General features: G+C 41.2%; 2 protein-coding genes across 3 annotated transcripts in view; one reads left to right on the forward strand and one right to left on the reverse strand.

Moving 5' to 3' along the window:
- fam98b (family with sequence similarity 98 member B) overlaps positions 1–2,889 on the forward strand; it is a 9,097-nt gene extending 6,208 nt beyond the window's left edge. For both annotated transcript variants that reach the window (XM_026229301.1, XM_026229302.1), the window contains exons 4-8: positions 1–7; positions 1,485–1,565; positions 1,692–1,808; positions 2,244–2,411; positions 2,489–2,889. The exon at positions 1–7 is cut by the window's left edge and continues 172 nt beyond it. In XM_026229301.1, the coding sequence (XP_026085086.1) occupies positions 1–7; positions 1,485–1,565; positions 1,692–1,808; positions 2,244–2,411; positions 2,489–2,698 (583 nt within the window). In that variant the 3' untranslated portion in view covers positions 2,699–2,889. The remainder of the gene's footprint in view (positions 8–1,484; positions 1,566–1,691; positions 1,809–2,243; positions 2,412–2,488) is intronic.
- Positions 2,890–4,255: 1,366 nt separating this feature from the next.
- On the reverse strand, positions 4,256–11,385 carry LOC113060407 (gamma-aminobutyric acid receptor subunit rho-1-like). The gene is made up of 10 exons (XM_026229300.1): positions 10,915–11,385; positions 9,636–9,686; positions 9,288–9,394; positions 8,555–8,622; positions 8,046–8,269; positions 7,530–7,612; positions 7,288–7,428; positions 6,374–6,526; positions 5,937–6,133; positions 4,256–5,836 (listed from the first exon to the last, which is right to left on the reverse strand). The coding sequence occupies exons 1-10, from the start codon at positions 11,028–11,030 to the stop codon at positions 5,540–5,542; spliced, it is 1,437 nt and encodes a 478-aa protein (XP_026085085.1). The 5' UTR covers positions 11,031–11,385; the 3' UTR covers positions 4,256–5,539.
- Positions 11,386–14,488: the final 3,103 nt, after the last annotated feature.

Below are 14,488 nucleotides of genomic sequence, written 5' to 3' on the forward strand. Positions count from 1 at the left end.
GCAGCAGGTGTGTCATTCACTGCCAGTGTTTCATTACATCTCCTGCTTCTCAGTCCAGAAACATCCTTCATGGTCCGCCGCGCTGGACGAGCACACACACCAACCACTTGAGTGACAGTACAAATACAATGTTACTCCAGTGTACTTGGGTATTAAACTGACATGGGACCTGATCAGTGTCCCTCTAATCAATAGCTGCTCCTCCACTGTGGGGTCAGTGTGATTGGGGGGGTATGGGGACCCAAACACAGCGAGCGCTGGACGAGACAGCGCAGTATCAGCAGATCTGATCCGTTACAACAGCGCCGAGCGAACATTACTCTCCGCAGAAGTTCCTGTGTTTTCTTCACATAACATAATGAATGTCAGTGTTAAGTTATTACATTTATTTTGCTTATTATCTTTCATATTGCTACATGTAAACAGCAGTGTTAGCTACTTTGATGCACTTAGTTTTATTTATTTAATGCATTTAATAGTCACGTTCACAGCAGAAACGTCCATTATCCTCTTAGAATTAAAATGTTTTATAGTTTTGTTCATTAAGGCATATTTTAAGTAAATGTTAAATTTAAGGACACTTGAGTAACGTATGATTATATTTGAAACAAACAGTAAAATGTACTGATATGTTTCTGTCAGGACATTAATTTTCTCCTACATTAACAATGATTTTACTCTAGTAAAAGTGAAGACTAAGTGGTTAAAAGGTTAGTGTAGTAATATTATGGTCAATTTTCATGCGTTTTACGATGAACCTAAAACACAATGCAGTGCAAAATACATCATATTGAATTTACATACACTGCCCCCAGTTTTTAAAGGTTTTTTTTTTTATGTATTTAATTTGGTTTGTTAAAGCTTTACAAGCATTATCCATTAGCCTATAGAAAACTGTGATGTTAAAGTTAAATAACAAGTTTCCAAAATCCCATATAAACTATTTAAGTTCTGGTATGTAATAGTTCAGATTAAAAATGGTCAATATTGTGCTGAATGTTTGCCCCGTGCTTCAGTAAAACACACGCCTCTCAGAACAACCTCACACAACCCCTTCATTACACCAACAGAGAGAACCGAGAAATATATCCCTGGAACTAGAGCGATCACTAAACAAACATGATAAAAGTGTCTGTTTGCATGCTTTGGTAAATATTGAAATCCTAAAGCGTTGATGTTTTAATATAATAAGTGATACACTGATCATAATTAATTAATTTATCAGGATTGAAAATTAGTCACACAGAAATAAAGCGTTATGAACAGTCTGCTTATTCAGTCGAGTCTGTTTCTGTTTATTTGTAGTCACAGGAGCCTATATACATCACATTTAAAGAGAATTATCATTTCTATATTTCTATATAATCTATCTCATACGTCTACATATATATCAGTCTTCATGGCTCCACCATTAGCTCTCTGTTTTTCATGTTGTTCTGTGTGCGTGTTTTTGTGTAAGTACTGAATCTTTTCCTCTGGTGCAGGTGAATGTTTTACTCGAGCAGCTTCCAGAAACACATGTGGGTGATCCTGCGTTCAAGAGCTCCCTGCGTCCGGACCAATGGGTGAGAAGAGTTTGATTTAACAGAGTATTAACTGATGAGGGTGTCAGATCAGGAAAGTGTCTGATAGGTGTCTGACAGTGAAATATAAACGTGTGTGTGTGTAGTGAGATGTGTTCTTGTGTCCAGAGCGAGCTGGAGAAGATCAACGGTGCTCTGTCGGCGGAGTACGAGTGTCGGCGGCGTATGCTGATCAAACGCCTGGATGTGACCATACAGTCCTTCAGCTGGTCCGACAGAGCCAAGGCACGCACACTTCAGTTTACACAAGTATAGTGAAGGAGGGAGGAACTAGAGCTCCATCAGTGTTCATAGAGAGGGCAAAATGGGGTTAGACCAGGCATTCAGGGCTTACCAACAGAAATTCAGTTTTTTTTAACCATCCATACTTCAAGATCATGTAGGCAAGATGTTAAAGAAGAAAGAGGTAAAACAGTTGGGCTGTGCAGTGAAATAGATTTGTGTATCATCAGCGTAACACTGGAAATTAAGACCCAGAGGAAGCATGTAGATAAAAAATAGAGGTGGACCATTATTCTTCATTAATACTAGTGACAGGACAGTAGAGTTATGTTCTTCCAGTCAGCTGCTTGCATTCGTTCAATCTCTTGCTTTATGTCAGTGATAGACAGACACACACTTCATTGATTAGTTTGAAAGAAAAACAATTGTGTTTTTCAGGTGAGAATTGACAGCATGGCCCGAGCGTATCAGCCGAAGCGCTATTCTCTGTCTCTGCGGTGCTCGGTGAGCGTGTCTCATCTGCTCGCCGCGAGACAGGACGTCTGCTATATGGTGAAGACCAGCAGCGGCTCGTGCAGAGAGAAGACCAGCTGTGCAATAAACAGAGTACGTAGATTATCAGGCCTTTCTGTGCCTCTCTGTCAGCTTGTGTGTGACGCTCGGTGTGTGTGGTGACCGCTCAGATCCTGATGGGACGGGTTCCTGACCGCGGCGGACGGCCGTCTGAGATCGAAGCTCCTCTTCCTGAGATGCCTGCGTGGAGGAAGAGAGCTGACGGAGGAGGAGGAGGATACGGTGGGAAGCGAGGGGCGGGCGGATGGCGCTCCGGAGGAGACGGATGGAGAGCAGGCCGATGGAGCAGAGGAGGACGAGGAGGACAGTACTATCACTGACAGAGTCATCTGGACCGATCATGAAGAGACTGTCATTTCCTCTCGGGGAAGTCATTTTAAATAAGTGTGTAGTAGTCTGATTCATTACGCTTTTTAACTTCTATAAGACCGGTGAGAGAGGTTGTGAAGGCATCATGCATTGCTTCAAACCCCTCCTGAAATCAACGAAGAATAAAGCAGTGAAAAATGTTGAGATGACTCTTTGTTTTTTTTATTAATTGAGACACATGGGTGTTCTTGGCCGAGTGCTTTGCGTTGTGCTTCTCCTGGGTGGTGAGTGTGTGCTTTAACTGAATCCGCTGAAGAATGACCTTTATAGTGTTGTTCTGGATGTTAACAGCTTTGTGTTTCATCAGTGGCTAGCTCAGACTGAGCCGATCCTGGAGTTCCTGTGTTGTGTTACTCCTCATCTGTATGCAGATATACAGAAGAATACATTAAAAACTGCTTAAAACAACTGCTTGACTCCTCCACATTCACGAGGGTACAATTATAATGTATGCTTTGTCTTTTGTCTTTGTGTGGCTATGTTCTGTTGGTAAACTCAGAAGGTGGTCCGCATGTGCTAGAGGTGTGCTAGTTCTGTGCTAAAGAGTACATTAGCTTTACAGTACTTCTGAATTCCTGAGCTGGTTTCCTACAAGGCAGCACTGGAAAGAGCTAAATCATCGTTTTAAATCATAGCTAAATCAACCTTGTTCAGGACTATTAACAAACTGTTGAAACCTCACGATACCGTTTCACTTTCTCCCAGTCAATGTGTGTCTTATTCTAATTTAACTCTAGATTGACAGCTTACATTATGAATTGGTTAATTCTGGTTTGATGTCTAGTGATTATCAAAATGGACTTAACCATATTTGTTGGTCTACAAGTACTTTCTCTAATTTTGAGCTGCCCTCAGTTGATTATATTACTCAGCAGATCATGAAGTCTGAGACTTGCACCTGTTCACTTGATCCCTTGCCTACTGTTTTAGTGTAGTTCTGTATCCAGTTTCTTCTATTATTACAGCTATCATGTGTTCATCATTATCAACTGCTACTGTTCCTTCATCTTTCAAACTGGCTTCTATCACTCCACTTCTTAAAAACACTGGTGCTGATCTTAATGATCTAAATAATTACAGGCCTATTTCTAAGCTCCCTTTTATTTCAAAAATACTTGAAAGAACAGTAGCAGAACAACTTTAATCGCATTTACAAAGTAATGACATTTGCAGGCTTTTTCAGTCAGGTTTTTGACCCAAACATAGTACGGAAACAGCTCTTGTTAAGGTTATAAATGATCTTCTCCTAGCTGCTGATTCTGGTCTTCTGTCTATTCTTATTCTGTTTGATATTAGTGCTGCATTTAATACTATGAGCCATTCAGTATTATTGGACTGACTGGCTGGCATAGAAATAGCTGATAATGCGCTTCTTTGGTTTTCATCTTATTTAAGTGACAGAAAACAGTTTGTGCAGTTTAAGAATACACATTCAGATCCTGTCTCCGTTACTCATGGCGTTCCACAGGGGTCGGTGTTGGGTCCGCTTTTATTCATCATTTATATTCTTCCTATTGGTCTTATTTTTTGTTCCTACGGTATTCATTTTAATTTTTACGCCGACGACGTGTACATTTCTGAAAGACCTAATGTTTTTCATCCCCCTCCTGATTTTACTAAATGTGTCCAGGACATTAATATTTGAATGTCAAATTTTTTTTTTTTTAAGTTAAATACCAGTAAGACTGAAGCCCTCCTTGTGGGTTCTGGGTCTGTCTTAAACTCAATCCTGTACCTTGTTCATTGATCATAATCAGTCAATATTTCTGCCCAGGTGAAAAGTCTTGGAGTTATACTGGATGGTTTGCTTTCGTTTGGTTCCCATATCAGTAAAATTTCATGCTTTGCATTTTTTCATTTACACAATATTGCCAGACTCTCTCAACATAGTACTGAAGTGCTTATTCATGCTTATGTGTTGATCAGCGTGAGGAAATCGATGCAATGCCACAAATGGCGCGATCCATTAGCAGGCCGCTGTAGATTACCAGAGATTACTAGTCTGCAGAAGAAAAGAACAAAGGTCATGTATATTCAGAAGGATTAAAGGTTTAAAATCATCCATATGTTCAGATGAATAATGCACAATGTCAGATCATACAATATGCATTGTTTGTTTTACCCTCTGTTGAATAAAAATAAACTATGGCCTTTTTTAATCATACCTAACATGTATTTTATTAAAAACACAGCACAGTTTGTAATATTAAACATGAAAAATTAAATTATAAAAGCATTTATCAAGTTATTTTAGTAAATATAGGCTAGATGTTTATAAAGACTCTTGTCAGTTGAAAACATCAATGTTGTGCAGAAAGGTTCATGTGAACGCCAGCGGAGGACTGCATCCTCACATATTGCCTGCAAGGTTACTGTATGTCCAAGAAGAGTGAGCAAACTTGATTTAGGGTTGTGTTGTGTAGTTGTCTTGAGTGAAGAGTCCCTGCTGTACATTCACACACCATTCAGTCTTAATGTGTGACTACAACAACATTGTGCAAATAAAAATTAAAAGAATTTCACTGATAGACATCCTTGATAAATACATGCATTGAAATAACAGTCTCGAAGGAGTCACGTGTGTGGTCTCTAAACGGGCAGCTTCTGCCAGATCAGTCCTTTCACACCAGTGGCTTCTCATCTTTATTTGTGAGGAGTAACATGAGTTTCAACTCAAGTTGCTTTTGTTGAACAATAGAAACCTACAACACTGTAGGAGTGTGAGATCCAGGATGGAGAAGGCAGAGAGACGCAGCGGATGATGTTCTGGTTCTCTCAGATCCGCTGAGGTGTTAGGAGTAGATGGACCAGTAGATGATGTTGAAGAGCGTGTAAGCGGCAGGAAAGATCACTCGGGAGTACTTGTCTATGGCATGAGTGTCTATCCAGACGTTGACGTATGCCAGGGGCGTCTTCACTCGGCTCGTCCTCCGGCTGTCGGCGAGGGTAAGCTGGGCCAGGATCCTCTCCTGCCTCGCTCCGTTCTCAGGCATCCCATACGTCCCCGCTGCGCTGGGATCCTCGCCGCTGTAGCACGTGGTCATCATCATGTCCTCGTCTGGGTTCACTAGTCCACACGTGCAAGGCAGCTGCAGCGTCAAGCCGTACACACAGGAGACACAGATGAGATGCAGCGACAGATCATTTCTGAGCATCACTCTCTCGTCATGTTAATGTGTGTGTGCTTACTTGATTCCTGAGCTTCCTCTCTCGCCGCTCCTGCACCGTGGTCAGGTAATTGACGGCCGCGTACTCGATGACGGAGAGGAAGACGAAGACGAAGCTGACCCACAGGTAAATATCCACGGCTTTGATGTAGGAGACTCTGGGCATGGAGGCGTTGACTCCGGTGATGATGGTGGACATCGTGAGCACCGTCGTGATGCCTGTGAGTCAAAGCATGATTTTAAGGACTGTTACAGCTGAACAAACGGGACAGGCAGACGCTTCAATCTGAAGAGACTTTTAGTGCATTCAAAGTATTCCTTTAGAATCGAACCCGTGATTTCATCATTGCTTGCATCTTACCGACTGAACACGCTCTGATTAATCTCTCACTTACATGACAGTAATTAATAAATGTTCAAGTGTATTGAGCGTGTCCATGTGGAGCGGGTTTCTCCTACCGAGAGGAACTCTGGCTGGCACGGCCCTGCGGTCGATCCAGAAGGACACCCAGGACAGCATGACCATCAGCGTGGCCGGGAAATACGTTTGCAGCAGGAAGAAGAAGACGTGCCGCCGAAGAGTGAAGTGTATGTAGAGACGATTGTACCAGCCTGGAAAACAGATCTGGATTAAAGCTCATAGGGAGTGTTCACACTACATGTGCAGCTCAATCACTGGTGCAGCTGAATACTTTACTTAAGAGTGGTACAGTGTTGGTGATTTTGCACATTCATTTTCAAAGCTAAGACAGTGCTGTTCAAGCAACAAAGCAGTGGAAAAAGGCCTGATATGTACAGCGTTAGCGTTTTCTACACTTCATTTGCATTTAACATCATTGATCACGGAGTCCCATTCTGGTTTTCTAAGCACACACAGCTGCTCTGAGGCTCCAAACACCATCAGCGGTGCTACTGATGCTCATCTACATCAGCATCCAAACACAGTGAATTCAACATCTTTGTGTTTAGTTGCTATTTCAAAATGGCGGTCAAAAGTTTCTATTCATCTTGTTGGTCAAGTAACTCTTACTTCTAGACCAGAAAACTGGTGTTTAGACTGAGCCAGTGTGGATGAGAACGAGTGACACCTGCACAGTGACCTGCTTCACCTGAACGACAGCATCACCGAACCTCAGGGTTCAGGAGACACAGGGTCCTTTGGAGCAGTTCACACCAGAGATGAGCTTTGTTCAGTCTCAATGTTTAGCCTTTGTCCAGTGATGAACATCCTTCAGTCAGTAAGAGCTGAGCTTTGGGACACACGTCCAGAGCCACTGTCACTATTTCACAGGATTTGGTGGCGCTTCACTCTGAAACCTGAAGGATCTGTGCTAAACATTTGAGACGAGCGTCTGAGAGTGCTGAATCGTTACCTGTGCTGCTGTAGAACGCAAGCTTGGTTGTGGTGTGGAACTTCTGGATGAGAAACTGGGACAGAGAAATCTTGTCATCGGTGTTCAGCGACTCGTTGCCCTTCTTCCAGTAAAGCATTAGATCGTCGTCAGTGTACGCATCTGAAATAACAGCAGCACATCATCATCAGAAGATACACAGAGGTCAGAGGTCAGAGGTCAGAGGTGAGGTGGACGGGTGTGTGCTGTGTCTGTGTACGTACAGCTCTCGATCTCCAGTGAGCACGTCTGTGTGTCCAGAGGGAATCGACTCAGGTCCATGTTACACATGGCAGTGACGGTCACTCTACAACAACACAACACATCCAGCGCTAGTTCAGATGACCCATGCATCGTCCAGCGAGGAGCGCAAACATCCTCAATAGTGCTACATTTACCAGCAGTAAATATTCATTTATTTTGCATATTTTGTGATTATTATGCATGATGCATGTTTTAAGCAATGAGTGGTGAAGGTGTGTGCTTTACAGAATTGTATAGAATTGCAGTGTAGTTCTTGCAATTGATGAATCGTGCTAAACCACATCTTTAGAATGAATATTAAAAAGTTACTGCCCTAACGAGTAACACGGTTTAGTTTGGTGCTTGGCGAGTGGTAATTATAGCCTCTGCTCAGACTGTTTGATCAGAGAGCATCAGTTGAGAAGGAGTGAGATGATTCGAGTCTCTTGATTGACTGAGATCTTTCACATCTGTCAGGTTGATGTGATAGCCCTCACCTCAGACTGTACAGGACGTTTCCGTCGGGATACACTCGTAGCATCACGTTGTCTGTTGTGGTGTCGTGGATGAAAGATCTTTTGGAGTGAACGAAGAACATGTCAGGAACCCAGATCTTCTTCACCAGCCGGCTGTCGAAGGTCATGCTTTGATTATTGGTGCTCGAGAAGGACAGGCGCTCGTCTTTCCAGTAATGTCTCAAATACAGGGTCATGGTAAAATCCTGAGGAGAAACACCAGATGCTAAAAACACTGAGGAATGAGACACACAAATAGACAGAATGCAAAAAAAGGTAAGAAAAGCTAGTGTGTGTTTTTTTAAAGAAAACGAGCAGTTAGTAAATGAATAGAGTGCAAGTCTTGAATAGAGTTAGAGGGTCAAATAAAGATGAAAGAGATGGGTTTTAAACCGATTCTTTTCCTTGAATATGTCTGTCAATTCAGATGATTCACAATAACAATAATAATAATAATAATAATAATGGCTCACTCTTAATCAAGCGCTCACCATGTCAGCCTCAGAGATGGTGTCGAGACTCTCCACCTGGACATCCACACCTACTGGAATCGGAGGTCCTGTACGTGGACAGGCAAAGACAGGATCGTTTCGCTCCTCACTTGTTGTATTTTTAGACATTAACTGAGTGCATCATTATCCTGAGATATTTCCACCGTGGCTACAGTAGAGCAGCGCTCTCTTTCTGTGAGCAGACAGGATTTAACTCTGCTGTATCTGTGTCCTATTTTAGCTCAGACTCACTATCGTCTGTGACACGAGCGCTCAAACACAAGTGGGTCACGACCGTCTCACATCTGGTCACCCGGCTCTGTTTTCATTTTTCTACATGCACATGCCAAGCCAAAGCCAAAGAGCCCAGGAAAAGAGTGTTGTAATGTTATCATCAGTCAGTTATGATGCCTCCGTCATAAAGAAACTTGTGCTCTTCTCTGCAGTGCCTTGTGAAGCTGGATCAAGAGAGGGTTTTCATGTGAAGCAGATCCCTGGCTTTGATTCCCAGGGGAGGCATGAACTGATAAAAATGCACACTTTTGAACTAAAGAGTCTAACAAATACATAAATGTGATCTGAAAAATTAAAAAACATCCATTAATACAAAACATCCTGGCAAGGCCATCATTCTGAGATGTGTCTCATCACACGTCTGCAGTGTGAACCATGAAACCAAGATCAATGCAAACCCATGCAGGATCTCAGGATGCTGTTTGTGGCTCGTGCTCACCTCCAAACGCAGGTCTCATTGTGAAATCATGGTCATCTATCCTCAACAGCTGCTCAGATTTGGTCATAGGAGACTTTGTCATGTCTGGACTTCTTCTGAAGATTGGGCTGCGATGATAATGAGAGTAGAACTATTAGAAAAGCTGTGGACGAGATACTCAAAGACACGCTTCAAAAGATATCCAACAGAAGTACATACACACTAATGGCACTCATAGATTCTGATCTCACTAGTCTGATATTTCTTCTTTTCAACTAAAAGAATGTATATTGAAATCTCAATAAACACTATAAAACCATAAAGTCTGTAAAGATCCGTATCCAAGATCCGAATTGAATGATGTTGTACCTGCCAGACTTGTGTGTTCCTCCATCCACTCGTGTTGTTTCTCGGCGTAATCTGTGAGGAAGAACAAGAGAAAGAGATGAAGTTCTGTGTATCAGCAGGCCTTTCTCCTGTGTTTCTGCACTGATTCAGTGGAGTGGATGTAAACTTGATCCCATATGTTCAGAGCTGAGAGTACTGCCCTCGTTTTGATCACATTTGATTAAATATTTAACAGACGCACAGGGATGTCTGACAAGTGTCACACTTCATCTGTGATATTGTACATTTTCAGTGTTTGCTTTAGTGCAGCAGACATTTGTACTTTTCGATCTCTTCCAGCTTGTGATGTACAGCATCATCCCTGACTAACATCACATACATCTGAGCTGTTTTTAAAGCATCTCTGATGTTCAGCTCAGATCAAACACATCATTATGTGCAGATGACAGCTGAGGAGCTGGTGGGAACAGAGTCACAGAAGAAGGCGTGAGCATGAAGACATGTTTGATGTGATGGTACTGGTTTCAGCTGCTCACCAGCAGCTGGTTAATAATCCTCTCTGTGTCTCCTCCACGGACACGACACAACACTCGTCTGACATCGTGACAGTCATGTACAGGATCTGGACACTGATGTCTGTTACTGTGTTATGAAACGGTGCAGGGAGATAAAGGACCGTTTTTGGCACCGATGTGTCCATGAACATGCATGGAAACATTCCATTGCACGAAAGGATTTTTATAGTGGAAAAATGCTTTTTTAGTTATTCTTCACACAAAGAAAACAATGCTTCTTGTTCACAGAAAAATTTTGGGGAATAAAAAAATATAAAAATGTATGGCATCACTGCAAAAAATGAGACACTATGTGTAAAACTAGACATGTTTAAATGAGATAACAATGTTTTAAAAGAAACATTTTCCATCAAACTGAGTTAAAAGGTTACAGCCACTAGATGAGGATGACTGATGAGAAACTCACAGGAAGTCATATGCTGTCTGATTACCAACTCTTTTAAGGAATGAGGACTTTCTAGCACATTCTGGACACATGAGAAGAGTAAGACTCACAGTGAAAACTGAGTGAAACTGAAGCTTCAGACATTGATATGAAATCCCACATTAAACAAGCAGGCAGACAGAATATCAGAAGATCATCAGATTTAAACTTACAATTAAACGTCCTCATTTCCAGACTTTCTTCTATCATGAAAGAAACTACAACTCTATTAGAGAAGCGAGCCATCGTTTGATTTCATTCCTTTGCACTCGACAGGCCACGTTCACAACAGGATTATTACCTGCTTTGCTTGTAGGGCTCCGGTCTGTGACCTCTTATGTGGGATGATCTTCCAGCGGCGCCCACCAGACAGACGCAGATAAACACAAACACAGTCTCCAGCTGCATGGTGCTCATATCCCTGTTCAGTGTTCACATCCTCCACACTTTGCAGCCAGAACAAGCCTCATCCTCTCTTTAGTGGCACAGCCTGAACAAACATGGACGTCTGTCCTGCTAACATCACACACAGTTTAATCTCCACACTGGGAAAAGCAATTTTGTCTAAACCCATAAATCCTTGAGCATCAGATGGCACAGATTTGATCCCTCCAGTGGTGGATGTGTTCTGCTCGCGATGCGCTGCCCCAAAACAATTCTCCTAATGATAATGTGCTCTGCATTTCTCTGACGAGGTCAATCGAGAAGATGCTGCACAGATAGATACAGACATACAGAGAGACAGACAGACAGACAGACAGACAGACACACAGACAGATAGACAGACACATAGACAGACAGACAGACAGACAGATACAGACAGACAGAGAGACAGACATACAGACAGACAGATACAGACAGACAGACACAGAGAGACAGATACAGACAGACAGACACACAGATACAGACAGACACAGACACACAAAAAAACAGATACAGACAGACAGACAGATACAGACAGACACAGAAAGACAGATACTGACAGAGAGACAGATACATACAGACAGACAGAGAGACAAGATTACTGTTATAAACATGAACTGCATCCGAAAGGCAAAGGGGGAGGTGTTGCTTGAATTTATAACAATGTTTTCAGGATTTCTCAGAGGGCAGGCTTCAAGTATAACACGTTTGAAGTAATGGTGCTTCATATAGCATTATCCAGAGAAACAAATGTTAATGATAAATCCCCTGTGATGTTTGTACTGGCTACTGTATACAGGCCACCAGGCCACCATACAGACTTTATTAAAGAGTTTGGTGAATTTACATCTGAGTTAGTTCTGGCTGCAGATAAAGTTTTAATTGTTAGTGATTTTAATATCCATGTTGATAATGAAAAAGATGCATTGGGATCAGCATTTATAGACATTCTGAACTCTATTGGGGTTAGACAACATGTTTCAGGACCTACTCATTGTTGAAAATCATACTCTAGATTTAATCTGTCACATGGAATTGATTTTCCATCAGTTCCTGCAGTGCTTTACAACTATAGGACAGGAAGAGCTAAATAAACTTATCACTGTATCTAAACCAAAAACAAGTTTATTAGATCCTGAAAGAGTTGTTACCTGTAGCCGAAGAACCACTTCTCAATATAATTAACTCGTCATTATCTGTAAGTCACGTCCCAAAACCATTCAAGCTGGCGGTTATTAAGCCTCTTATTAAGAAACCAAAACTAGATCCTAGTGAACTGGCAAATTATAGGCCTATTTCAAATCTTCCATTTATGTCTAAAATTTTTGAAAAAGTTGTGTCTGCTCAACTGAGCTCCTTCCTGCATAAAAATGATCTGTATGAAGAATTTCAGTCAGGTTTCAGGCCCCACCATAGCACAGAAACTGCACTTGTTAAAATTACAAATTACTTTCTTGTTTCAGATCAAGGCTGCATCTCACTTCTAGTCTTACTTGATCTTAGTGCTGCGTTCGACACCATAGATCATGACCTACTCATAGATCGATTACAAAACTATACAGGTATTCAAGGGCAGGCTCTAAGATGGTTTAGACCCTACCTGTTTGATCGCTACTATTTTGTTTATTTAAATGGGGAGTCATCTCATTTATCATCAGTAAAATATGGAGTGCCACAAGGATCTGTCCTAGGTCCCATTCTATTTTCAATATACATGTTGCCCCTTGGTAATATTATTAGAAAATACGGGATTTGTTTCCATGTAATGTTAGTGATATTCAACTATTTATCTCAGTGGGACCAGATGAAACTTCCCAATTATCTAAGCTAACAGAGTGTGTTAAAAATGTAAAAGATTGGATGACCAATCATTTTCTCCTATTAAATTCAGATAAGACAGAGATATTAATTATTGGACCAAAAAACACTACACAGAATCTTGTAGATTACAATCTGCCACTAGACGGATGAACTGTTACATCCTCTACAGTCAGAAATCTGGGTGTTATATTAGACAGCAATTTGTCTTTTGAAAATCATATTTCTCATGTCACAAAAACTGCATTCTTCCATCTTAGAAACATTGCCAAGCTACGAAACATGTTATCTGTTCCTGATGCAGAAAAGCTAGTTCATGCATTCATGACCTCTAGACTGGACTATTGTAATGCACTTCTAGGTGGTTGTCCTGCATCTTCAATAAACAAGCTACAGGTCGTCCAAAATGCAGCAGCTAGAGTCCTTAGCAGGTCAAGAAAATATGATCATATTACCCCAATTTTACAGTCTCTGCACTGGCTACCTATTAAGTTCTGTATCAGTTACAAATTATCATTACTTACCTATAAGGCCCTTACCTACTTACCTATTAGCTCCTGCGTACCTAACTAGCCTTCTACCATGCTACAACCCATCACGCACCCTAAGGTCACAAAACACTGGACTTTTGGTCGTTCCTAGGATAGCAAAGTCCACTAAAGGAGGTAGAGCTTTATCACATTTGGCTCCCAAACTCTGGAATAGCCTTCCTGATGTCTGGGGTTCAGACACACTCTTTCTGTTTAAATCTAGATTAAAAAACATCTCTTTCACCAAGCATTCGAATAATGTATCTCATAATTTGTGATTGCAGTTATCTAATAAAATGTGCATTATTATTCTTTAGCTTGGGTTAAGATAAAAACTAATTAATTTTACTTTGTTAGCTATGCTAATGATGTCTCTACTTGTTTCTCTGTTTCTGCTGGATCTTCATCCCGTGGTAACTAGGATTTACACAAGCTCCAGTCTAGATCCAGAACACCTGAGAAGAGATGATGCTGACCCTCAGAGGAACCTCAGATGATGCTAAACCTGAATCAACAAACAGAACTAACAATTATTGCTACAAGTGTGACTGCATCATATAATAATTACTGTTAATAGTGTTCATCGTCTGACTATGACTTGTATACATTTTTCAGTACATTTCTGTCATATGTACACAAACTGACAGTCACCACTTATAAGCTACTACTAAATATTGTACAAAACTTACATTTCTGTTACATTTACAAGTTGCTTTGCAATGATTTGTATCATAAAAAGTGCTACACAAATAAACTTGAATAGAATTTAATTTAATTCACTTCTGCTTTGTAATGTAGACACATTAATTTTCTGTAAAGCTGCTTTGAAACAATGTGTATTGTGAAAAGCGCTGTACAAATAAATTTGAATTGAATTGATTTAGATTAGTAGTCAGACAAAGGAGAGAGGAATGAGGTTGGGAACCACTGTTTCAGTGTACCTTGAGGTTCACCTGTAATTTTGTGTGACAGATCTGCTGCTTCCCCACTAATTATCATCATCACCATGTCCCTTATTCACCACCCCTCACCTTCACTAAGATGCCGGGCCAATAATCCTCTCAAGTGCTGGGGCCAGAGAAGATGAGTGCCACAAGGATACGT

The sequence above is a fragment of the Carassius auratus genome, chromosome 42 (assembly GCF_003368295.1).
Source record: "Carassius auratus strain Wakin chromosome 42, ASM336829v1, whole genome shotgun sequence".
Classification (NCBI taxonomy): Eukaryota; Metazoa; Chordata; class Actinopteri; order Cypriniformes; family Cyprinidae; genus Carassius; species Carassius auratus.